General features: G+C 38.3%; 2 protein-coding genes and 1 long non-coding RNA gene across 13 annotated transcripts; 2 read left to right on the top strand and 1 right to left on the bottom strand.

Annotated features, from left to right (window-relative positions):
* Positions 1-6: 6 nt before the first annotated feature.
* LOC129277238 (solute carrier family 35 member G1-like) lies at positions 7-16,014 on the top strand. 11 transcript variants are annotated; one of them, XM_064110492.1, is made up of 3 exons: positions 7-132; positions 1,314-1,460; positions 1,837-4,946. In XM_064110492.1, the coding sequence occupies exon 3, from the start codon at positions 1,896-1,898 to the stop codon at positions 3,198-3,200; it is 1,305 nt and encodes a 434-aa protein (XP_063966562.1). In that variant the 5' UTR covers positions 7-132; positions 1,314-1,460; positions 1,837-1,895; the 3' UTR covers positions 3,201-4,946. The 11 variants fall into 11 exon arrangements, with proteins under 11 accessions (XP_063966562.1, XP_063966566.1, XP_063966567.1 ...); XM_064110496.1 differs by lacking the exon at positions 1,314-1,460 and adding an exon at positions 13,133-15,196 and having other exon boundaries at positions 17-132; positions 1,837-3,235; XM_064110497.1 differs by lacking the exon at positions 1,314-1,460 and adding an exon at positions 5,261-6,651 and having other exon boundaries at positions 17-132; positions 1,837-3,235.
* On the bottom strand, positions 3,300-8,528 carry LOC129274501 (uncharacterized). Its single transcript, XR_010295885.1, has 3 exons — positions 8,472-8,528; positions 6,122-6,239; positions 3,300-5,586 (listed from the first exon to the last, which is right to left on the bottom strand). It is a non-coding gene; the product is annotated as an uncharacterized LOC129274501 (long non-coding RNA).
* LOC129277244 (solute carrier family 35 member G1-like) lies at positions 8,813-10,051 on the top strand. Its single transcript, XM_064110214.1, has 2 exons — positions 8,813-9,032; positions 9,361-10,051. The coding sequence occupies exons 1-2, from the start codon at positions 8,813-8,815 to the stop codon at positions 10,002-10,004; spliced, it is 864 nt and encodes a 287-aa protein (XP_063966284.1). The 3' UTR covers positions 10,005-10,051.
* Positions 16,015-27,733: the final 11,719 nt, after the last annotated feature.

Genomic DNA, 27,733 nt, shown 5'->3' with positions numbered 1-27,733 from the left:
TCTTACGTGATTAATCATTCAACAAACGCTGTAAATGATCAGCAGTCCCTACACTTGTCGTGCCCTTCGTGCGCAGATTTTGACGATATACGAAAAGGTACAGTTTTAATTGATGAGTCTTGACTAAAAAAGGTGGGTTTTGCATCGGCTTGATATGGCTATTCCAGGTAAAAATGAAAAGTCTAAAATCCCGATTTCGATTTGTGTAAAGCTTTGAATTTCATCGCATTTTACAGATACCTTATCAATTATGACGTCATACTTTATTCTGCATTGCTGTTTATTTTGAATGTCATACAATTCAAAACTCTGTTGAATTAAACAGGCATGCATGTTCGTGCTCAGAATCTACAACTGTTTCACAAACCGGTTGAATAAGCAGAAGAGCGTGAAGAAGACGATACAATATACCAACATATCCTAATCCAGGTAGCTTTGATCAAAATAGTATTTATTTTTAGAAGAACGGAGTTACAGAGACATCAACATAAATAATTCTGTCATCTCACTATCATGGCTATGATATAGATTGATAAGGAGTGGATGCCATTAAGAAGCGAATTACCATTTCTACCCATATTATTTGCACTTCTACCATTATAACTATACCATCACTAATACAAGCATCAACACCTACTTCTTCTACTAATACTACGACGACGACAACGACTACTGCCACCATTTCTTCTTGAAAGACAACTTCTACTACTACTGCTACTACTGTACAACTACCACTAATACTTTTACCACTTCTCCTTCTACTAACACTATTACTATTAATACAACTTCCACTACCATCACCACCACCACTATACTACTACAACTATTTACTACTACATGGCTAATACGTTTTCTACTTCTTCTACTACTACTTCTACTACTTCTACTACTACTACTACGCCTGCTGCTACAATACTATTACCACTGCTGCTGCTGCTACGACTGCTACAGTAATCATAATAATTATGATATTGATAGTATTGAAATAATTAGGATAAAATAGTGATCATATCCAATGTATAGATGATGAAAGATATCTAACTCTTAACGATAACATAAATAGTTATATTACAGATTATCAATAGATAAATGAATCCCAATGACACGCAATTCTGAAGATTACTTTTTGATGAAAAATATTATTATTATTATTTTCTGTTTAAATGGAGTAAAAAAGACAACACATATTTGAATGTCTTTGATATTTGAATTTAATATATTTATATAAACTTTAAGATTGTGTATCATAACTTGCTAATCATTTGCATACAAATCAGGGATTATATCATTTATTAATCTTCTTGTCGATGTAGACCTGGTGGGTGTTTCATAAAGCTGTTCGTGACTTACGATGGACTGGTGACCCTTTCTTAGGAACTAAATCAGATCCGATGTTAATCTGATGTAACAGACCAACGGACTAATAGGAAAAGTGATCACTAGCAAAAAGGATATAAAAGGCAATCAACCTGTGGATTTGGTATTCTTTTTTAGGAACTCCACCATCGGTCTAAAAGAAGTCACAAAGATTCAGTCTGTTTTTGCACCTTTGCTATTATTATCATTTAGGTTTCATAAAATAAGTCATTGTACTTTCAAAATTTCGATGATATTTTAAAATTTTAACCTCGGTTAAGCTTTTGATATTGATACAACATGGTAAAATTGTTTTGTCGGTAAATGAAGAAATAGGAGATAGAAGAGTAATACTCCCATCTGCCCATTAAAATGACGTCACCTTTATTAAAATCATCTTGCTCCCTGATCAAGTACCTTGACGCCGCCAATGAAAGTAATACATTAACCATCATTTATTTTTTTGCATTGTACTTATAGAAATACCTCTCACTCTAGCATCGATATATCCATCGCTTTTGACTCGGAGTGTAATAATCATGGACGTTCATAATCTTCCCAAGACTGAAAGAACTCGAAGCCAAAGTGAGATCTTGAGACACCGTTCTTCATTAGTAATCTCAAGAACTCTTGATTCACAAAATCGGACCAGAAGTGATCCTTGCCTAAACCCGAATGGACCTTTTACCCCTTCAACGATTTGCAACGCAGTATACGAAACTTTTGGGGAGCTTGATGAAATCAACGCTAAAAATTTGACTTCAGATTGGAGCGATCCTTCAGACTTTAATAGCTCGAACAAAAGTCACTCATCTAAGAGTGATAATGAGTCAGTCTCTACACAGGTTGCTTGCTCGATAAATCGTTATAAAGGCGTGACACTAGCCCTGCTTTCAACAATAATCCTGTCTTTTGCGACATTAACGGTGGCACTCCTAAGTGGAAGAGTGTCATCCAACGAGGTGGTCTTTGCACAGATGCTTGTTGAATTGTTGCTGTGCTTGCCATTAGCCACCCTAGAAAGGGTGTCTGTTATTCTTTCAGGGAAGGCTCTCTACCTTGTCTTGGTTCGCTCTATAATGGGATCAATCGGCACGACACTGGCTTTCTTTGCTTTTCAGGTAATGCCAATCGGCAACGCTAAAGCGATCATCTACACTTCACCAGTATTCACCGGACTCTTCAGTTGCATATTGCTTCATGAAGCTTGCCCTGCCTTGGACATTCTGTTATCCGCCTTGACACTGTCCGGTGTTCTATTGGTCATCCAGCCGCCTTTTATATTCGGAGGAGAACAGACATCCACGAACATCCTAGGACCGATATTTTGCCTCATTGTTGCAGCTTTGGCCGGTCTTGTCTTCATTAGCCTTCGGAAGATCGGATCGTATCGGATCCATCCAATTGTGATCTTGATATATTTTTCGTCCGTTGGAATGGTAATGAGTGCAGTTCTTTCTAGTGCCCTCCGCGAGTGGGTCATACCACGATGTGGCAGAGACCGTATACTGCTTATTCTCACAGGAGCTCTCCTGTTGATGTCCCAAATCTGTCTAACTCTGGCGCTGAGATACGAGAAAGCTACGACCGTCTCTCTCATCAGGACGTGCGACGTCCTTTTTACGTTTATCCTAGACTATTTGTTCTTCGCGATTATCCCAAATGCCATAACGATATCTGGCGCGCTGTTGATCGTTGGCAGTCTCGTTGGAATCACCCTTCACAAGTGGCAAACGGAAAAGAAGGCATCGGCAAAAGCTTCTGAAGAGCAGACGCCAAAACCAGAACTCAATGAAGGATTCAGTGGTGACAACGTGTCGATAACAAGTTCAAGAGAGGCATAATACATTGATGACAAGAACTTGGAGAACTTTAACAGGTAATGACGTATAGTTATTATACAGTCCGTGCCGGAAAAAAAAACTATGATTTTTCGGTGATTTATCAAATCGTAATTACAAAGACACTTGACATTTATTAACATTATTCATAATTTGTAATATTATTGAATATTGAAAAATAAATGCGGAAGGGCGAAGCGAGTAAGCAAAAAATATCCGTTTTGAACTGATACCAAATTGTAATAAATTACATCTTCTAAATGTTAATAAAAGATTATACCATTTAAGAGCATGAAAAACAACAGAAATTCCGAACTTTGAGGAATACTAGGGCCTTATTTAAAAGAAAAATCTTGGTGATAAAGTAATTGAAATAAAGGGTATCATAGTCTTTGTATTTTCGGCTGCAATGTCCTATATGATTTATTCTGCCATTTTTGGATTCTATAACTTTTAAAGATTGGTTAACTCCAAGGGTAATGTCCTTTGTGCAAAGACAAACACTGTCATGTCAAATCACCTCTCATCAAGAAAACCGGGTATCAATATTTCATGATCTGAAGGGCCAATAGTCCAAATTTACAACCATGGGAAATTGAGGTAAAGATACAATTTCAGACATCTCAATCAAATTACCGTGTTACAGCATATTAAACATTTACCTGTCTACAGCAAAGGATTCACGAAGTTCTTGGTTATTTGAATTGCTTTTTTTTAACAGCAGCATACGCATTTGGATTTGAGAAAATGCCCTTTATAATAAGTATTTGACGGAGTCCTTGATTGTTTGAATTGCCATTTGACATGTTTGACAACAACATTATCGCCCATTTACCATGGATACGTCTTCTAAGACATGGAAATATAGCCCTGGTTAATGTACACAATGGATCTCGTTATCGCATTATGACTCATCAACCTAAGGGAAAACGCATGACACATGTCTTGTTAAAAATATCCTATCATAATGATATGATTATTGGGGTGTTGCAAGAAACTTGCGATTGAACGCAAATCGAACGCAACTCCCAAAATTGAGCGTAAGTCCTCCGATTAAACGCAAATCTGCAATTGAACGCAAGTTACGTTCAACCCTGTTGCAAGAAGTTGCGTTTGATCAATTGAACGTAGATCAAGCGCAAGCTTTGCAATTGATTGCAAATCGAACGTAACTTGTGTGAGATTTTGGAGGACGCGCAAAATTTGCGCTTGATTTACGTTCAATTGATTGACCATAGGCTTGTAAACATAGGCTTTTTTTTTTTTAACTTTTGTAAATTATACCAGTTTCAATTTCCCATGGGTTTTTTTCAAGAAAAACTTAAAATAATGTTATTTTCAACCTTCATAGGCCTCTATACAGCAATTATGCCATTGTTTTCACAAAACTTCACTACATTCTCTTCTAATATCATTTTAAAGTGTGTCAATCACCCAAAATATTCTGCTCTTGTTATCAGCGGTCATGGAATATTCAAATTGTGATTTCTTAAATAATTTGTATGAAGAAATGTTGAAGAAATAATAACTTTCCATAGGCACAAAAGCCACTCTTTATCAAAACACTTCATGCACTGGCAAATTCTCAAAAATATTTCTGAGGGTTTGCAGTAAATACAATTCAGAATTTGTTTTGCAAGAGCACCAAATTGTTTCAATGCTTTCATTCATAAATATAATGAATAACATGCCTAATTAAGTTATTGTAGTTTGATTTTCAAATAAAACATAAATTTCAAGAGATTGCTACACTTCAAAATCGAAGCTCTCTTGTTTCTCTTTAATCGTGAGATTGCATCGTAGATATATATCACATTTGCATACAGGGATGAGGTCGAGGCTGATTCTTCCGAGTCATGAGGCAGCTTGAGAGAACTTCCCATAGATTCTGTAAAGTGACTCAGACCAAGGCCAGCAAACTGTTGCCTCGAGGTCAGCATTGACTACATACCTGCTTGGAATTGAAATGATCCATTGATTTGTGCACAAAAAAGAACACTGCTCAAGAAATTCATAATTGATGGACCTTTTATTTCTATTTTTCATTGTTTCTTGCTCCCGAGGAATTACTTCTGAGATTCAGTTATATAATTTCATCTCCATCGAGTGTTTCACCACAGAATGTCTTGTTTGGAATTGACGTGTATCATGCAGAAGACCAGTCCTTAAGGTTGGCATGAGGAATCCATAGAAGTCCAGTCAGGAAAGCGACAAGCGTCTCTGCTTGAAGGAACAAATCTGGTTTCCAGAAGCAGTCTAATTTGAGATGAATTTGGAGAGCTCCATGGAGTGAAGTTTTTAAACCAGCAAAACCCTTATTCTGAAGTCCACTTCAATAATGATGTTACTACAGACAGGAGCAGCTCTGAATTCAGTTCTGATAATCAACCTGTTCATAAATAAATAATAATATAGGAAATAATGCAAGCCCATAACTATACATAGCTTGGGTTGGTTCAATTTTGTCCTTTCAGTGCAAGAACGCCCTTAGCAAAACATTTTATGCACCCCATCGGTGCAGAAATGCCATTATGCGTGCTGCTAAGGGCGTTGTTTGCACCGACATGATATGATAGAGGGATAGTGGCTTAGTTCTGAGACCATTATAATTGGCAAGTTGCCATGATGTAATCTAAAAAAAAGTGTGAGCCGATTGTTTTTCCCCAAATCAATAAATCATGAAATTAAAATACGCAATAAATTAAATCAATGAAAGCAAAATATACACTTTCATACAGTACACCTTGGACGATGAGCACAACAACCACCCCCCCCCCATCAATGACGTGTCTTCATTGCTGAGAAATTTCCAGTCAAGATAGGGATTTGTTTTTGCCTTTTTTCATTTTGCATTATCCTTGGTACAGATTTCATCCCCAACCCCATTTCGATCATGGTAATAATACAGTTTACATTTAACCTACCATTTGATAAAATGAATCAATCAGCTGGTTGCAAGAACATACATTGTAGCAGACACAGTTATGGAGGTTCTGAGGTTTTTTGTTTATTCCAGACTTCTTTGTCATCGTATCCATTAAACTGTAGTAAGCAATTAAAAACAAAAAGCAAAGAGATAAAACATGTTCATGAAATTAATATACAAGTTAAGCTCAGTTGCCAGTGTGTTAACCATTATAGTAGTCCTAGGGTGTTTTGATCATAGTCACTTCTGGCCTGGGGAGGGGCATTATGGTTCCTCAGCCATGGGTGACACAATTGAATAATTTATGAAATCATACCTTTTGCTTTAATTTACAAAAAAAAAGCCCGTAATGGTATACTTTGGTGTACATGTTCCTTTCTAGAGCATTCCTAACAACTTTACTTTAAAAATCTGGTATCAAAATAAATTCCTTTCATGTTTTTTTAATCTTTTTTTTTTATTTCTTAAAAGCATTTTTCTATCTTTTTTTCAGACAAAGATCATCAGTGACATTAAATTACTATTGTCAATAAAAAAAATACCCAATTATGAATATTGACTTTTTACATGTATTCATGTTTTTGTCTGACATGTACTTAAACACAATGTTGCACAATTTCCTAACCCTGCACCTTTGGCATTGGAAATTTGGTCTCAAAAGTTGTGTGAGACTTGAAAGTAAAACGTCAGTCAGCGGTGCCGTAATCAAATTTTGAGTGGCAGATTTATTCTGAAAAATGTCAAGTAGGACCATATGCCCCCCACGAGCATTATGCTTGATGTAAAAAAAAATCATGATTATGCATTCGTAATGATGCACCATATGAGACACCCTTTTACTGAAAGCACTTGGAAAAGCATTGTAATCATCCATTCATGTGCTTGTATAAAAATCAATTTAAAAGTCAGCTACATAATAGGGGGGGGGGGTACTCACGAAATAAGGCATACAGGGATGTGCCGCTGGAATGGGTTGCTTTTTGGGAAGAAATCCCTAAACATGGGGTATGGATTTATGCTGAAAAATCCCTAAACATGGCCCAATTTTTAGATACTGCATGGCTTTAAATATGGGTCCATATTCTACTCCATTTTCTTAGGTGCAAATACGAATTGACCTTACATTTTGGGTGATAACCTTTTTTTTTTTGCTTGTCAAATTTTCCAGGGGAAAATGTGCCCTCCCCGTTTGAAAATCCTGGATCTGCCCTGTAATTAATTCCTAATGGGTACCTTTTTAGCCAAAATTACATGTAAATATGGGTATGGGTTTTGAGCCTTCAACCGCACACCTTTGTCCAAACCAAATCTAAGTACCCCCCCCCCGGAATAGTAGATCTACATATTAAATCTAAAAAAAATGTATTTACATGTATATCTAATATGTGATGGATATTAAAAATGTGACTCATACAGCACATCATTACAAATCAATGACACAAATAGACTGTCCTTGCAAATAACTTTTTGTGCAATCTGCCCGTAATTTTTTTTCAAAGAGCCCTGGGCTGGCAACTCCCTATTCAATGTTAAAACTTCCCCAAGAATGTGGCAGATGTGGCCAAAAGGTTAGCCCAATAACATCTTTGAAAATAATTAATAATATACATGTAGACCCCCTATACCTTTGTTATTTTTTGGCCTGGCGAAAAATGTGGAGAACCCCTCCAAAAAAAAATGAATAAATAAATAAAATAATGATAAATACAAAAAATCCTCCAAAGTCAAGAGCAAAATTTTCATTCTATCCCAGGCAAGGCCAAGGAAAGTCATAAAAAGGGAGGTTAGACAGACTCTTAAAAAAGAGAGACTAATGGAGAGGATCTAATAATGGTAGTCTTTGATTTAGAGCCTATCATTAAATTAAAAATCCTTTAGTTAAAAACAAAAAATTGCTTTCTGTCGAGTGTTTCTCAAAAGTTGTGGCCATTCGACTGCATTGAATCCATTTACTGGATGGTTATTCGCCGTTGAAACTGATATAACTTAAAAATCATTTCAAATATGAACAATAATAATCTTTTTAGGTCATTTTCGATGTTTCATACATAATTAGAGCCTACAAATTTACTTGCTTCAGGGTGATTTTTAACAGCACTGCACCGGCAATGTCCTGCCGTGTTGTTGGTACAACAGTGCATTACCGACACAAAAAGTCAAGTGTGGGACTGGGTTTAAACTGTGTGGTAAAAAAAATTTTGAAGGTGAAATTTCGACTGGCGATAAAGATACATTTTCACTTTTTACAAAATAATTTTTTCCCTGGCATAGGTCTAAAACATATAAATTCTCTGAAAACATACATAATGGAGAAAGAAAGCTCTGAAAAATGAATATTTTCTACTTACTCTCTTCCACAATCACGATTATCGCAAGGATTATTTTGCTTCATCAGCTAGTCTTGTGCTGCAGACCCTGTTTGCAGCTGCAAATCAGCTGCAACTTGCGTTCAATTGCAAGCCTTTTTCTTGCAACGCAAATTGGCGATTGATTGCTAGTTGCAGTCGATCGGAATCGGCTGCAAAGTTGCAGTCGATTTGCAATCAATTGCAACATAACTTTCTTGCAACGCCCCATATGTCTTCGAAAAGAGGCGAGGGTACAGAGGCTCCGGCAGATTGTTCTTTTGTTGGAGGCAAACGGGATGATGGATTTTAAAAACGATGAAGGATCTATCCACGACGTGACTATGTCTTCGAGAAGATGCGAGGATACATTGACAAGATCAGATTGTTCTCTCGTTCGAGGCAAACGGAATGCTGGATTTGAAAACGATGAAGAATCTATCCAGGATTCTGAGGATACGCAAATCGCCACCAAGAAAGAACATTCTGACATATCTTCTGTAATCCAGAAGACCGACCTTGCGGATGAGAACAAACCAAAAGAGTGCGGTGGCTCAAGATGGAGTAGAACCAGATCCCTCATATAGGAATTGTGTATACAATTACATCAGCTGTGATCCTGTCACTCTCTGGCATGATCGTGGTGTACCTCTCAGGAACACTGGGTCCGAACCAGCTTCTATTTTCCCGGACAACTATACAGCTCCTCTTTTGCCTGCCGTTGAGTGCTCTCAACAGGGTTTCCTTTTCACACAGCCGCAAAGAGTACGGTCTACTTTTCCTTCGATCTATTCTTGGCGCAATTAATACATCCCTGATATACATAATCTATCAAATCATGCAGGTTTCAAGTTCTAAAAATCTATTCAGTACAGCGCTCCTGTGTTTGCAGGACTTCTTGGTTGGATATTTTTAAAGGAATCCTGCTCATTTTTGGACACTCTTTTCTCTTTTCTGACTCTCGCTGGTGTTTTCCTGATCGCACAGCCGCCGTTTCTCTTCGGGAATCCCGAATGGGATGGCATAGCTTTTGATGCGAGAGTTCTTGGTTCGGTACTTAGCCTCTTAAGCGCTTTCCTTTCCCCGACCATCTTGATCCTCATGCGAAAACCTGGGTTTTATAAGGTTCCTTCGTTGGTCGTGCTTATTTTCTATTCAATTTGTGGGTTATTCTTATCCGCATTTCTCACGACCGTCTTACAGCAATGGACACTGCCTGGATGCGGAGGGGATCGCATCATTCTCCTTGCCAATGGAGTTAGTAACTTCTCCTCCCAAATCCTAATCTACCTCGCCCTTAAAACGGAACGGGCTCAAACTGTTGCTCTTGTCCACTCATGCGACATCCTCTTCTCATTCACCTTAGAATATTTGTTCTTCGGTGTCATGCCGAACTATATTACAGCGATCGGAACCTTCGTGATCATCACTAGTTTTGTTGGGATTACCTTGAAGAAATTGTGGGAGAGTCGAAAACTTGAAGATAGGCAAGAGGGGAATGGGGAAGACAACCAAAGCGGCACCTCCAACAGCTGAGAAGGGAGACCATTTCGTTAAATACGGACACAACGTCGCACAAAGCCTCCGTCATTTCAACAAGTGTTCAAATAGTCTTCTTCTTCAAAAAAAAACACGAAAACATTACTGAGAGAGAGTCCTAAATATCATCATTATTTAAAACTGAAAAAAAAAATCATTGTACGGTAGAATCAATGGATGACCAAAATTAATGCTTTCTTTACTTTTGTTACGTTCGAACACGAGATGAAACGCCAATGAAATGCCCAATATTGAACCTGACTATAGGTTAAAGGCTTTCAATTATTATTTGCTTAGATTTTCTCGTGAATGGTATTGAGTCAAAACATATTCTGCTTTTTCTTGTTTATTTTTCCAAGCATCTGTTACCCCGGAAAATAACGCATTACAATCTCTCACATAAAAACACAAGTTAATGTAGCAATGAAAAAAATGTTAAAAAAAAGAAAGAATAAATAAAAGCATCATTACACCTTTTTCAATTGGATTATTGATGACGACTCATATCAGCAGTCATCATTAAGATAGGTTAACAGCAAATGGGTAATACCGCGATTGCTTTACTAAATTTGATAGATTGATGAATAGGTATGGATTTGTTGTATACATGTATTTGTGTCATTCTGTTAAAGAAACCGGCACGAGAGTACTTGATGTCGTTTACCACCTATAAAGTATGTATCAGGAAATCAATACAATGATAAAGTCACGAAAACCGAGACAAATTCTTGATTTACAAGAATAAATTATAATAATGATAATAATATGTTCATTTATATAGCGCAGTTACTATATGCATATACTCAACTGCGCTTTGATACTTGGTATTATTTCATTACTCGGCTGTAGCAAAGCCGCCATATCAATAGGCGCTATATAAGACGTTCAAGGAATAAATCCTACCGGGTACCCATTCACCTCACCTGGGTCGAGTGCAGCACAATGTGGATAAATTTCTTGCCGAAGGACATTACGCCACGGCTCGAATTCGAACCCACGGCCCTCTGTTTCAAAGTCCGGTGACTAATCCACTGGGCCACAACGCTCCACAATTATTTTCAATACAAGATGAAAAAAAAAATTGAAAAGAATTTTGGTCTCTGTTCATATTCGCTTCAGTTTCATCCAACTAACGGTTTGAGGATGGGTTGGTGTGCGTGTGTGTGTGTTGTGTGTGAATGATTAATTGCATGCTGGTGTATGAATGTGCACGTGTGTGTGAGGGTGGGTGTGGGTGTGTGTGAAAGAGGGAGATGGAGGGAGGTGGTTGGGTTGTGATGTTCGTGCCTGATGATATCAATGATGTCGATGTGTGTGAGTGTGTATGTGTGTGGGAGGCTGAGTGTGCGCATGTGTTAGTGTGTCATCAGGGATACGACAGTGTGAGAGGTGTGTGGATAGGCGTCGATGTATTTGCGGTGGTGGGGGTAGTAGACTTGGCCTAAATTGAAATTCATTTCCTGAGTAGTGCATATACACACAGATTGCTTAAAAGAGTTTTACATAAGTCTACTTCTGCTACTTTGATGAAAGAATGCAACTAGGGTAGAATAAAATAAAAACATTAAATAAAAAGAACGGAATAAATATAGAGGGTCGTTAAAGGTGCTTATCGGAACAGAGCTCATAAATTGAGCGAAATAATCACGACATAATTATAAATGAAAATTTATAAGGCACGATTTTATCAATAAAAGGCCGTTTATTATTTGTTTTCTTATAACATTCAGAGATAACATTCAGTCTAATTACACTTAAAGACAAATGATCAGAAATGCATCGTCATAAACGTGCTGTCTGTTTTAATATGAAGTCCAAAGTTCAGAGTATTGGGCAGCCACGACTGAGTCGATAATCAAGACATAATCTTACGTGATTAATCATTCAACAAACGCTGTAAATGATCAGCAGTTCCTACACTTGTCATGCCCATCGTGAGCAGAGTTTGACTATGTGATATACGAAAAGGTGCAGCTTTAATTCATGAGTCTTGAGTAAAAACGGTAGGTTTTGCATCTGCTTTATATGGCTATTTCAGGTAAAAATGAAAAATATATAAATCCCGATTTTGATTTGTGTAAAGCTTTGAATTTCATCTCATTTTACAGATATCTTAACCATTATGACCACATACTTTAACATTCTGCGTTACTGCTTTTATCATTAATTTTGAATGCCATAAAATGTAAAACTCCTGTTGAATTAAACAGGCATGCATGTTCGTGCTCAGAATCTACAGCATGAAGTTTCACAAATCAGTTGAATCAGCAGAAGATCGTGAAGAATACGGTATATACCAACATATCCTAATCCAGGTGGGTGTTTCATAAAGCTGTTCGTAAGTTAAGAGCGACTTTAAGAACGACTGGTGATCCTTTCTTTTGCTAAATAATATTCACCATTAATGTTCATTGGTGATTATTTAGCGCGTAAGAAAGGATCACCAGTCGTTCTTAAAGTCGCTCTTAACTTGCGAACAGCTTTATGAAACGGCCCCCAGGTATCTTTTATCAAAATAGTGTTTATTTCTAGAAGAACGGAGTTACAGAGACATCAACAAAAATAATTCTGTCATCTCACTATCATGGCTATGATTGATATAGATTGATAAGGAGTGGATGACATTAAAAAGCGAATTACCATTGCTACCCATACTTGCACTTCTTTTGGCGTAACAGACAAACGGACTTAACACCAACAAGAAAAGTGATACCAGCAAAAAAAGGATCGAAAAGGCGATTAGTTAAACCTATGGAGTTGGTATTCTTTTAAGGAACCACCTTCAGTCTAAAAGAAGTCACAAAGATTCAGTCCTTTTCTGCACCCGTTGCTTTTATTATCATTTAGGTTTCATAAAAAAAGGTCCTTATACTAATACTTTCAAAGTCTAGAAATTTTAAAATCTTAATCTTGGTTAAGCTTTGGATATTGATACAACATGGTAAAATTTCCTTGTCAGTAAATAGAGAAATAGGAGAAAGAAGATGATTACTCCCATGTGCACATTAAATGAATTTACCTCTATCAGATTCATATTGCTCCTCAATCAAATACCTTGACGCCGCCAATAAAAATAATGAATGAATTAATTAATTATCATTATCGTGTTTGCATTGTACTTATAGAAATACTTCTCACTCCAGCATCGAGATATCCATCGCTTTGACTCGGAGTTTAATAATCATGGATGTTCATAATCTTCCCAAGACTGAAAGAACTCGAAGCCAAAGTGAGATCTTGAGACACCGTTCTTCATTAGTAATCTCAAGAACTCTTGATTCACAAAATCGGACCAGCAGCGATCCTTGCCTAAACCCGAATGGACCTTTTACCCCTTCAACGATTTGCAACGCAGCATACGACAATTTTGGGGAGCTTGATGAAATCAACAACATCAACGCTGAAAATTTGACTTCAGATTGGAGCGATCCTTTAGACTTCGAAAGCTCGATCAAAAGTCATTCATCTAAGAGTAACAATGAGTCAGTCTCTACACAGTTTGATTGCTCGATAAATCGTTATAAAGGCGTGACACTAGCCCTGCTTTCAACAATAATCCTGTCGTTTGCAACATTAACGGTGGCACTCCTAAGTGGAAGAGTGTCATCCAACGAGGTGGTCTTTGCACAGATGTTTGTTGAATTGTTGTTCTGCTTGCCATTAGCAGCCCTAGAAAGGGTGTCTGTTATTATTTCAGGGAAGGCTCTTTACCTTGTCCTGTTTCGCTCTATAATGGGATCAATCGGCACGACACTGGCTTTTTTTGCTTTTCAGGTAATGCCAATCGGCAACGCTAAAGCGATCATCTACACTTCACCAGTATTCACCGGACTCTTCAGTTGCATATTGCTTCGTGAAGCTTGTCCTGCCCTGGACATTTTGTTATCCGCCTTGACACTGTCCGGTGTTCTGTTGGTCATCCAGCCGCCGTTTATCTTCGGAGGAGAACAGACATCCACGAACATCCTGGGACCGATCTTTTGCCTCATTGTTGCAGCTATGGTCGGCCTTGTCTTCATTAGCCTTCGGAAGATCGGATCGTACCGGATCCATCCAATTGTAATCTTGATATATTTTTCGTCCGTTGGAATGGTAATGAGTGCAGTCTTGTCTAGTGCCCTCCGCGAGTGGGTCATACCACGATGTGGCAGAGACCGTATACTGCTTATTCTCACAGGAGCTCTCCAGTTGATGGCCCAAATCTGTCTAACTCTGGCGCTGAGATACGAGAAAGCTACGACCGTCTCTCTCATCAGGACGTCCGACGTCCTTTTTACGTTTATCCTAGACTATTTGTTCTTCGCGATTATCCCAAATGCCATAACAATATCTGGCGCGCTGTTGATTGTTGGCAGTCTCGTTGGAATCACCCTTCGCAAGTGGCAAACGGAAAAGAAGGCATTGGGAAAAGCTTCTGAAGAGCAGACGCCAAAACCAGAACACAATGAAGGATTCAGTGGTGACAACGAGTCGATAACAAGTTCAAGAGAGGCATAATACATTTAAATCAAATGACAAGAACTTTGAGAACTTTAACAGTTAAAATGTATAGTTATTATACAGTCCGTGCCAGAAAAAAAACACAACAAAACAAAACTAAGAATTTTCGGTGATTTATCCAAACGTAATCACAAAGACACTTGACCTATCAAAGTAAAGCTTTGAATCTTCTCTTTCTCCTGATATAACTCAGATAAGTAACGAGAAAAAACATATTTAAAACCACCTAAAAGTCACTTATTCGGTGGTATGCCTAAAAATTCAATATCTACTCTTTATAATGCGCATCCTACAGCACAGAACATTTTCAAGATCAAAGTTCTGTTCATTAATATAATGCTTTAATTTCAATAATGTAATAATGGGGACGTTTTACAGACGAGCTGCCTGAATTTTTCAACACTCGGTTTTGTTGACGATCAGCCATGCATAGTCTGGAAATCCGCGAAAACATATTTGCTTAAAGAAATGGTGGAAATGTGGGTATTATATCAAAGAAACAGATCTTTGTTAGTTGGGGTTTGTGACTTTCCCCTAGAATTAATTGATCTGTTTCTTATAAGTTATTAATGATTAATGCATATAATGAATTAATGGGAAAACGAATACGACAAGGGAAAGAAAAGGGATGATTAATGTAAAATTAAATGTGCTATGCTTTATTTTTATTAAATCCTTTGATCAAATCGAAGAAAAAATTGTGTGTTTGGTTGCAAGATGAGTCCCCTATCCTTCCTTATTAATGGAACACGGTCATCGATGTAAATCACTATGAACGAATACAGTCCACTGGAAGAAACATTTGCATTTGAGTAGGTAATACAACGTTGGTAATACCCGGACGCTAATATTAGGGTCCCCTAACACAAAAGTTAACGCTTAATCATACACTTGATTTTTAAGATTGATTTACATTATAGTCAATAGAATCAAACGTAGAAAACTGCTCTACAATCAATGCTAAGCTTTGTGTTACAGGGGGGTTACAGGCCCCACAGATCTGCTTTTCGTGTGCAAAATTCTTTCCCGCGACACCCGCATCATACATGCATGTACATTACGACTGATGGCTGGAGATATTCGAAATGCAGGACCTACAAAAGATTATGACATGGATAAGAAAGTAGTTTTTCAAACAAATCGAGTACATATTGAGTAAGGAAAAAGTTACTGAATTAAGACTTAGATATAGATCATTACAGTCCATCGAATCGGTATTGCATTTAATGTGGATTATTGGTGGATCACTGGTAATTGATTCCATGGGTCAGATCACCAGTGGCGTAACAGGCGGGGGGGGGGGGGGGCAGGGGGGGGGGCAAGCTGCCCCCCTGGCGGATTTCACCGGGAAAATAAAATAAAAACGGGAAAAAGATATTTAAAAAAAGGAGGGAGAAAGAAAGGAAAAGGGGAAGAAGAGGGGAAAAGGAAAGGAGGAAAAGGGAAGGGAAAAAGCGAAAAGAAAACGAAGAAAACTTTTTTTTAATGGAAAAGGAAGGAAAGCGGGAAAATGTAAGAAAGAAGAACATTTGAGAAAGAACAAATCATTTTGAAACAGGCCTATGTATGCAATAGCATGATGGGAAATAAATCAAAAGATGACAAATTGACAAACAATAGCGGGAAACGAAGGTAGAAACAAATTAGTCAAACACAGGGGCCGCGTAACGGTTATCAAAGTGGGGGGGGGGGGCTGAGCCAGAAGTGGGGAGGGGGCTGACCATGCAGAAAATCACAATCGTATGGTAATTTTTACGTGTTTGTACATGGCTTTGGAAAAAAGTGGGGGGCTGAAGCCCCCCCCCCCCCCCCGCGCTTCCGCGGCCCCTGAAACACAACCGGGCTGCCGATGATTGAAATTAAAGAGCGGGAAGAAAGATGGACTGCATACAACATTCTGCTATAAGCTTGCTAAATTTTATGCAAATAAGCTACCTTTGCCCCATGCAGACCCCACGCAGTAGGGGCTCTTCATTTATAACCTTCAAATGGCTCTATAACGCCCCCCGTTCAATCACGTTCAATCACTGGCTTACAGGCGCGGGGGGCGGGATCTTGGTTCCACACCCTAGAGGAAATAAAAGAAATTATAGACAACGTATAATGAAATGAATGGAAACAATGAAATGTGTTATTTGCTGAATATAATGGGAAAATCTATCACATAATTAGAATTTAATTTCAATAGGCAATTTTTTTTCCAGCTCGCTTTGTACGCTGGCGACTATTTACAAATTTTTCCCACATTGCTATGTTTTGCCCCCTCAAAATATTTGTTTCATTACGCAACTGGGTTGAATAAATGTGTTGTGTAAAAGCTATATTCTGTATATGCCCGCGATTTGATTAAAATAGCGGCAATCTGCGAGGTTTAAATGGCTTTGATATCAAGAAGTTCCGGGGGCTCCGCCCCGGACCCCAACCGTACAGCACTGCGTATGGAAGGGATGGGCCTTGGCCCAAAAGTTTTACAAACAAGAACAAAAAAAGGAGGAAAGAAAAGCAAAGGAAAAGTGTAGGATATGATTTTACTTACTGAATATAATGTAAAAAAATAGCTCAAAGTTAGATTCTCAAGAAAAGGTGATTTTTTTCTCGCTCGCTTCGCTCGCTCGGAACTTATAAAGCAGCTTTTTAGCACATGTGCTATACTCCGCCATCGGTTTTTTTTTTTTTTTTTTACTCTTCACGCTACTGCCACAAAGAATCCTGTTTACAGTGGCGTACAGACCACAAAATAAAGGAATCTATAGAGAGAAGAGTGAAATATATTATTCTCTGGATATCATGTCAAAATCTATCACAAAATTTTTGCTCGCTCGCTTCGCTCGCTCGCAACTTTTTTTAATGATAAATTCTGCCCGATACGCAATATCTGGCCTTCTTAAAATAGTCGCCTCATTACGCCTGTTCATACCATGGTATGACCGGGAAATTTTTGGCTCTTGCCCCCCCGGCTTGCCCCCCTGGCCACCGACCCCTGTTACGCCGCTGCAGATCACCTCTCCAGCCGAAACCATTCCGTATGCGTTGATATGTACACAGCATATGCAATAGGCCTATACATTGTGTGCTAGAGGCATATCGTTTGTGTAGGAGTAAACAAAACAAAAAACCCCTCAAAATCGACTGAAATTCAGACGTATTTGCGGGTTTTTTCTTTTGTATACTCCTTCTACACAAACGGTATGCCTCTAGCACACAATGTAATGGGCATTATGTTTTACTTTCCCCAGAAATGGGGGATTAGATTCAAATTCCCGGGGGGACCACTTCCATTGATTAGTGGATACCAGGCACGACCATGGGGTTTCGAAAAGCACCCTAAACAAGGGAAGCAAGTCTTTTCCAGATTATGAAAATGCGACTCTAAACAAGTATTTAGCTTGTGAAACCCTTCAAGTATTGAAAACATATCCTCCTTTTCAGTATTTTAAACATCGTTTTTGACACCCTTATAACGTTACATAGGCCTATACGTAACGTACTTGCCCACTCTTTCCATTTTTACGCGTGGTCGCGCCTGGTATCCACTCTTCAATGGAAGTGGGCCCCCCGGGCGGCGAAATTATTTTTCCCACGACACTTCTGGACCAATATATGAATGTTCATGACTTGCGTCTTCGGAATACGAGTACGCATCAGTGGTCGTACGTTAGCGTTCACGTTGCCAGCGCCACGAATGAATCAGCACCCTCAAATTGCCGATACCCTTACATTTAATATATAGGCCTTATACTGAGTTATAGGCTTAGATCTACATGTATATCTAGATCCAATTCTTAAACACTTATCAAACTGCCATTATAATGACAAGACAAAATGCTAGGCTATGGCTAGGCTTGGCTATCGCATTAACTTTAAATCTGGACCTGTATATATACATGTATGCCTGCCAGTGACTGATGCCTGCGGCTGACTAATGTCATGGTTAACTTAGAATTGGATAATTCCGAACTTTATGTTTACTTACGTTAGACCACCATATGGCAATGAGCCCTGGTTGCCTTAATAGGTCTAGTCCGTATATAGAACTAGTAACACAATTGCCGATTTGGAGCACGGGAAATTAAAAGCTTAATAACTGGTAAAGAAAATGCAGATCGATCTATTGTTGATCAAGACGTCCCAGACGGGGATCAAGATCTCGAGTTTACTCAGCGATTGCAGAGCCCACGTGCGTTAAACAGTTTTAATCAATTAAAAAAATTACATTGATTTGTGTCATTAAGGTGACTTTACAACCCAATACTCTAATCCTTATCATTTTATCATATCCTATAATCCTAAATTCTAGCCCTAAATCATAATCCTATCCTAATTCTATCCTACACCTAAACACTGAATCTTGTTATTGACTTCTATATATACAGCGAGTTTGCTATACTTGACAGGCAATGGTTAATAACAATTTTCAATATTTAACCTTGAAAAGTTTGTCCTGAAATTAAATGTTTCGATTTTTAATTTTATAGTAATAAATCACATACTTTTCTGAAACTTTTCACGGTGGAATCCTTGCATAAAGATAAACATTTCAATTGTTGGAGCTGTATTAGCTAAAATTTTGGTCATTTACTGTTTTATGAATATTCATGAGTGCAGTCTAGATCGATATTCATCTGGTACATATGGGCCCAGATACATCCCAGATGGGTCCCATATATTTTAGCCCATCTGGGTCCCACTTGAAAATGCCCATCTCCAGCCCAGATGATATTCATCTGGCACATATGGGCCCAGATATATCCCAGATGGGTCCCATATATTTTAGCCCATCTGGGTCCCACTTGAAAATGCCCATCTCCAGCCCAGATGATATTCATCTGGCACATATGGGCCCAGATACATCCCAGATGGGTCCCATATATGTTTGCCCATCTGGGTCCCACTTGAAAATGCCCATCTCCAGCCCAGATGATATTCATCTGGTACATATGGGCCCAGATTTAACCCAGATGGGTCGCACATATTTTAGCCCATCTGGGTCCCACTTGAAAATGCCCATCTCCAGCCCAGATGATATTCATCTGGTACATGTGGGCCCAGATATAACCCAGATGGGCCCCATATATCTGGGCCCCATGTGGACCTACCCACTTCTAGCCCATATGGTTTCCATATGGGCCATATGGGTCCCAGATAACCCACATTGGACCCATATGGGGCCCAGATATTTTTCTATCTGGGGACTCTTTGGCCCGTATTCTGAAGTCGGGTTTAACTTAAACTCAGGTTTAAAGTTGTAGTTTAAGTATGGACAGCCAATTGTTATATAAATCACTAACAGTAGAGATATCATACTTCAGCTCATTTGGCTCTCAAATCATTTATAATTGTCTAGGAAATATGAAAAGATTATTGTCTTCACCATCGATGAATCAGGAAAGAGCACAGTAAACATGAGAAACATACAACTTAATAAAATTTTTGATACTTTTGGCTTCCCATACTTAAACCACAACTTTAAACCTGAGTTTAAATTAAACCCGACTTCAGAATACGGGCCTTTATCTTTACCTTTACCCGAGATTCTGGAAGAATGCTGATGATCCCAGCAGTCGTTGAAGATAAAATCGACTTGAAAAGGATACGTTTAAAATGCTTGCTTCTTTCCACTCAAATCAAAGACTTTATCAATCACAATTCACATGTCGCATGCCGCAAAACATTCGAAGAACGACGTAGTCTAGGAGATAGGGGGCTTTATTCAGAATTTTTGGTGGGGAAGGTTTGACAAGCTTATCCGGGGTAAAATTGTGCGCTGATTCCAAAAACGTCACTCTTATTGACCGTACTCACGCCATTTTGGCCAATTTTTGACCAAAAATGACCATTTTGACCACTCTTTGGAAAATGGTCCCTTAACAGACTGCTTTTGTAGCCACATGCAATTAAAAGGGTCTATCTTAAGTAAAAATGCACCCATATTCCAGATAAAGTGGTTTCATTTGCCAAATCACAATAGCAGTGGTCATTTTGGCCTTGATTTGGCCAAAAATGACAATTTTCATGATTTTTTTTGTCCGAAATGTGTTACAAATATTGATCAGAGCTGCGACTGGATGTTTTTTGAAATCCACATTTATTTTCAAAATATGCGCTGGATCGTATTAAACCATCAACCTCATGTAATTTATTCCGCCAGTTTTGACCTATGAGGGTCATTTTGGGTACTTTAGACATAACTGACCATTCACGCAGTTTGCATTATTAACTGTTCAAATAGGCAGGAAATTGAGATCTTCAGCATGCTTCATCTTCTTCCCTTATAAAATGAGAATGCATTTAAAGGTCCTTCTTGTGTAGAATTTGATGCTGATTCCAAATATACCAGTCATAATAACCCTATTTAATAGCTTATGGTCATTTTGACCACTTATGGCCTTAAAAATTACCAATAACACCAATTCAATTTATCCTAAAATAATTCAATGTTACCAGAATAGTTACAAGGGTGTGCTGTGACATCTAACATTGGTGTATTAATCCTTTAAAATGAACATTTCAAAAGTATTTTGACCTCATGTAATTTATATCATTAGTTTTTACTTTTGACCTATGAGGGTCATTTTGGGTAACTGACCATTCGTGCAATTTTGCATGCGAATCGGCAGGAATTTGAGGTCTTCGATGTGCTTTATATTCCTCCTTTATAATATTGGAATGATGCCTAGGTCATTCTTGTGTAGAATTTCATGCTGATTCCCAATATGTCAGTCTTAATGACCCCATTTAAAAGAATATAATCATTGTGGCCACTTTTTGGCCCCCCATATGACCAATACCATCTGTTCAATACTTCAATTTATCCAAAAATACTTTGAATGTTACTATAATCGTTACAAGGTGTGCTGTGACACCTAACACTGGTGTATTAATCATTTAAATCAATCATTTAGATTGAGTCAAAAATATTTTGACCACTTTGGTCATTTTGGCCACATTGTCCCCTGCCCCATGTGTATACTAAATCAGCCTATAGCAAACATGGTGAGGAGACAATTCAGGATTGTGTTAATATTAGCATCAATTATTGTTAAATGGGAAGAGTTTGAAAGCTTTTGGGTTAAAATCAATGCAATGATTCCATATAAACAAGTGTTATTGGCCGAACTATTGGACCTTATGGTCATTTTGATCACCTTTCCTCAATTATGTCTAGTGACCACACATTATTTGATTTAAAAAGGGCTCAAATGTTGCTTAATATTATTTTCAGCGTGAGCTACTGCACCAATAATCAAGAGTTTAATGAATGTGATAAAAACCTTCACATCAAGTATACATAAGGTTGTTTGACCATGCACTTTGGTAATTTTCATGATTTTAGGCACATTGACCATTTTGTAAATATTCATGGTAACGAATTCAAGAATGATATATAATTAACATCATTTAATGTTAGATAGGACATATTACAAAAACTTTCTGAATCATACAATGATTTCAAATATATCAGCCTTAATGACTATTTAGTGGTCATTTGGGTCACTTTTGGTCCCTACAATTAGTAATGACAATTGCATGTATCAAAAGTATTCCAATGCTGTTGCTCTGTATTTTTGTAAGATTTGTTGTATTAATCATAATCAGTGACAAATTATTTAATTCAATATGATATTACTAATAGTACATGATCAAAATGTGACCATTTTGGCTACTTTGACCGTTTATCCAATGTGTGAATTTCGAAATAAACATGACTTAGCTGCGGCAGCAATTGTAGGTTTAAGAACATGATGAAATGCGTTCAATCCCTTTTGATGGGAAATATTAAAGGCTCACCTTGAGTAAAAATTGTGCCAAATATCTTGTGACTGTCTACTGTGGCCCCTTTGGTCACTGTATGGTCCTAAATAGCCAGCATTATTTTCCTTCTTTAAAGTAAAATTATACTGAGAATCATTACAAAGCAAAATAGGTCACAGTGAAGTTCACTAAGAGTTTTGACTATCATTCATTTTTACCGTCTTTGTTTTTTTTTGTACAATGCTTTACAAACCTCATATTGGCATGATTGGTGAGCAGACAATTTACCCTTAAGTCTTCTGAAGACGTACTCGGTAATAAAACACATTCTCCATATGAAATCATTCTCTGTGCCGATTTTTGGTCACTCTTTAACAATTTAGGGCAAGTTTTCCACTTTCAACTTTACCAATCATGCCAATGTGAGGTTTGTGAAACATTATACAAAATGGCAAAGATAATAAAAATGCATCATGGTCAAATCTATTCGTGAAATTCACTTTGACCAATTGCTTTGTAATGACGCACCTTTGAATTGAGGATTAGGATTGAGGATCTAGAACATAGTTATCTGTATAATTTAAATTAAAAAGGAGGGAATGATGTTATGGCTACTCAACGACCATACAAAGACAAATTGGGCCACATTAGACAGTGGTGAGGTATTTGGCACAATTTTTTACTCAAGGTGAGCTTGTAATATTTCCAATCGAAAGGGATTGAACGCATTTCCACAATTGCTCCTGTCATGTTTATTTACAAAAGTCATACATGCGATAAATAGTCAAAATGGCCAAAATGGTTACAACATTTTGATTATGTACTATTAGTCATATCATATTGAAATCAATAATTGATATAATACATCTCATTAACAATACGGAGCGACAACAAAATTTGAATCCTTTTTTATACATGCAAATGTGATTGGTCATTGTCGGGACCAAAAGCGACCAAAATGACCACTAGCTCATAGATGGTCATTAAGACTGATATATTTGGAATCATTAATCTACATTAATCTAGAAAAATGTCCTAACATAACATGTAAATGATGCTAAAATGTCTCATTCCTGAATTTGCTGCCCCATATATGTGAGGTTTCCATAAACATTTACTGTGTGGTCAAGGTGGCTAAAATCATGTAAATGACCACAGTGCATGGTCAAACAACCTTATGTATACTTGATGTAAAGGATTCTATCACAATTATCAACACTCTTCACCGATTATTGGTGGCTCATGCTGATAATGATACTGATCAACATTTGAGCCCTTTTTGACTCATCAAAGCATGTGTGGTCTCTCTCTAAGCTGATCCCTCCACTATTTGGAGATTCCTAGGGTCCATGGTCACTGGATGGTGGATGGCCAACCCCTGCAACGCCTCACCCAGAAGCACTTCCCCTCCCCGGGGGGGGGGGGGCACTCAGTGTATAATGCATAGTGGGTATGTGCCGCGGAGGGGACCCCCATTTTTACACTCAAATTTCCGTTCCAAGGCATATCATTTTTGTCTTTTTGAGATAAAGAACAAAAAAAGCCGCTCCAAAGCATAGCATTTTCTTCTTATCGAGAAAAAAGAAGAAAGAAATCCGCTCCAAAGCTTCGCATATTTTCCGTTACGCCGTTCCGGTCGCAATTTTGGTAAAAAGCGACCGCAGCTCCCTGTCCGACCATCGCTTCTGCGCTAGCGCGCCTGGCAGTCGTGCCGCCGGGCTAGCTGCATGCACGTTCCATAGGGTTGCATACGCACTCGCACGCAGGCGACCCGTTCCAAGGACCCCCGTTTTCACAAACATTTGTAGTTCCGAAGCCCGTTCCGAGGACCCTCCTTTTTACAATAAGCCCGCTCCAAGGCCCCCGTTTTTTGTCTCGCCCGCGGCACACACCTACTACTTTTTTGGTCAAGTGCCCCCCCCCCCCCCGGGTTCCCCTCCACAAACCAAAAGAGGAAGCCCAACAACAAGCCAGTGTTCCGTGATTGCAAAGTCTGTTCTGACAGGGATGCTAAATCAGACAGCGACTGTCTGCAGAGACTGCGGGAATGTTGCGCTATGTGATAAGCCGTGTTTCCGCATCTATCACACCGAGCAGAGGTACAAGCGGGCCTGCACTGAGGCATTCCACTTGGATATTGATGATGCTGATGCTGAGCTTGCCGAACAGTAGTTTAGTAGGTGACACGACACTTGCTCCGAATAAAGTTTCCCCAGGCTTAATTTTGTCTAACATGTAAGGTTAGGTTGCAATAGGGTTTTATGTTAGGTTTAGGTTTAGAATAGTGTATAGTGTTCAATTTAGTGATAAGGTTGTGAGGAACTTGCTGCAGAGCAATAGTCGCCCGAGCAAATGACACGGAACCATTTCATAATTCCATGTGATTTTAGATTTCGTAATGATGAATGGTGATAATGAATGTAATGCATACTTCATTCAATATTTGTATTCATTGATAAATGTAGTCCTTTGTATGAAGATACATGACAGTGCATAGTCATTATTTGATAAATTCAATGTGATATTGGATGCAATTGAATTGAGATAGAGAATTAAGTGATTTGGAAATCAGGATTACTCATTGTATGGATATTTATCGGTTTATTGCCATTTCGTCTACTGCCCTTTCCCCACTATCGCATGGTCTGATATCATTTCGTCTACCATTAGTTAGTCAACAACTATCAACATAGTCCAATAACCATTTCGTCTAATTACCATCTCGTCTAATAGCCAGTCTACTAGCCGTTTTGTTTATTATCATTTAGTCTAATTGTATTTTTTATCAATTGGTCCAATATCCACTTTGTCAAATATCACCACGTCTATTACCTTTTGGTCTAATAGCCAATTGGTCTAATAACCACTTGGTCTACTCTCATTTCGTCCATGTTCCATTTGGTCTGACTTCAGTTGGTTCGCTATCACTTTGTCTAAACCCATTTCGGCTAACAATCATTTGGTATCGTTGCCATCGGTCCAATCACCAATAGGTCCAATCACCATCTCGTCCAATCATCATTTCGTCCAATAGGCATATTCATTTCATTTTATAACCATAATGGTCTACTGGCACTAGACCTCTACGGTGACTCTATGTATCATTGCCGACTTGTTGCAGTACTACTCCTGATTTGTGGTTCAGATCAGCTCGCGAGCGCAAAAAAAAACCTTTACCATCCGCCGACAAGGCATAGGCGGATCCAGGGAAAGGTCCGGCTCCCCCCCCCCCCCCCCCCCGCATAAAAAAGGAAGGGGAACGAAAGAAAAGAGAAAAACAGGGAAAGAGAGGAGGGAAAATGAGGAAAAATAAGAGGAGACAGAAGAGTGAATAAAATAGGGTGAGGTGAAGACTTGGAAAAAAAAAAAATCTTTCATGTCTCAAAAGAGGCGCTATAGCTCAGTCGGTAAAACGGGGGTTTCTGATTCCGGTGACATGCATTTGATTCCTAATTGGTGCGTTAGTGTCCCTAATTGGTAAGGCATAATAGTCATTATGCCTACCAGGTCCCTTGGAGAGGACCTTAAGCCGTCTGTTGTCTGGTTGCTCGATTACAAGCATTCATGCTTTCTTAGCAACCAGGTAAAAAAAATCACCATGTACTATATAGGCTAAAATTTTAGCTCGCGCCTCGCGCTCGCTTTATATTTTTATGCTTTTTCAGTTCTGATTTGCTTTGCAAAGTGTACATCGATAATTATTACTATTATTGTTTTTACTATTGCGAAGTTATATTTATGCATTTGTGTAAAATTAAGTAATGAAACTAAGTTTTGGGGCTGGCCTCACATACAAGCATTGCTTATTTTCGGCAGCCCCTCCGTGTTACTCTAAAATACAAAAAAAAATCATTTAAGGCAGCTTAATGTTATTAATTGTGTTTATCAAATGTATAGGCCCTATTATGTTTTATAAGATGTTATGTTTTGTTATATTCTTTAATTTTATGATATGTTCATTATATACAACATTGTGAAACGGAAATAAAATAAAATGATTAAAACATGTATTCAAAATGCCTAAATTCTAGGTCTAAATCTAAAAAAAACGCGCACTCAGCACCCAAGTTTATTGAGATACGCAGCTTGTTCTATATATTTATAACGTGCTTGAATTATCCAATTCCCAATTACCCAAATTGTCTAAGTGTTTTTTCACAACATATGTATCATTATTTTTTTTTGCAACGGATACAAATATTTATGTTTATATATGGTATACAATTTGTTTTTGTTTGATGGAAGTGAAATAAATTAATTTGAATTTGAATTTGAATTTGAATCCAGTTTCAGATTAGAATATCAAAAAACTTCTGCTCGCATTATTAACATTAATGTAGGAAGATACCTAGTTACCCATCCATTTTACGATTTACAAAACATTAAAAGAGTGTCCTGTTCTTAGATCCGAAATCTATTTTTCTCGGCTCGCGCTGCCGTCAATTATTGTTTACTTATGTAAGTCAAGTCCTGAAGAAAATCCCGGTGATTGGACTTATTGGTGATTAGACCCATGGCAACGATACCAAATGATTGTTAGCCGAAATGGGTTTAGGCAAAGTGATAGGGAACCAACTGAGGTTAGACCAAATGGAACGTGGGCGAAATGAGAGTAGACAAAGTAGAAATTGGACCAATTGAAAAAAAATACAAGTAGACTAAATGATAATAAACAAAACGGCTATTAGACCAACTGGCTATTAGACGAGATGGTAATTGGACTATGTTGATAGTTGTTGACTAACTAATGGTAGACGAAATGATATCAGACCATGCGATAGTGGGGAAAAAGGCAGTAGACGAAATGACAATAAACTGTTAAATATCCATACAAACAGTAATCCTGATTTCCAAATTCTCTTTCTCGTGTCTCAAAATACTTAGTGAAAGCATATTTTATATCTTATCTGTAACTCGAGACCTGAAGAAAATACCGCTGCGACATTATGCGTTGCGACATGTGACATTATGCGTTGCGACATGTGACGTTATGCGTTAGAAAAACTACGACATTATGCGTTGACTGCGACATTATGCGTCGGACGCTCTTGGCATAATGTTGCAATCTGCGACATTATGCGTTGGTGCGACATTATGCGTTGGTGCGACATTATCGGTTGTAACAGGGCTAGCCCACTTTGCAAATATGCTGTGTAAAAAGAAAGTGGGCTAAGCTTAACCCCGTACTATAGGTGGGGCTAAATGGCAATTTAGCCCCACCTATAGTACGGGGTTAAGGAAATGTTAGCGTGTGTAAAAAGGGTATCTTAACAGAATGCGGTGCCACTGCAAGTAGGTCTGGGATCAGGCCGGCAGTTACGAGGCTGTAAATTGAATATGGGTATGATACCTCCTTCGTACTTTTCTTTCTGTTTTTTCAGCGTTTCTATCAAGTTAAAAGGACATTTTGGGGGGGGGGGTTGCCAAAAAATAGGGGGGGGGCGGGGCCGGCTCGCCCCCCCCCCCCCCTTGGA

Source organism: Lytechinus pictus, chromosome 15 (assembly GCF_037042905.1).
Source record: "Lytechinus pictus isolate F3 Inbred chromosome 15, Lp3.0, whole genome shotgun sequence".
In the NCBI taxonomy this organism is placed as follows: domain Eukaryota; kingdom Metazoa; phylum Echinodermata; class Echinoidea; order Temnopleuroida; family Toxopneustidae; genus Lytechinus; species Lytechinus pictus.
This window is presented reverse-complemented; position numbering and strand designations above follow the sequence as displayed.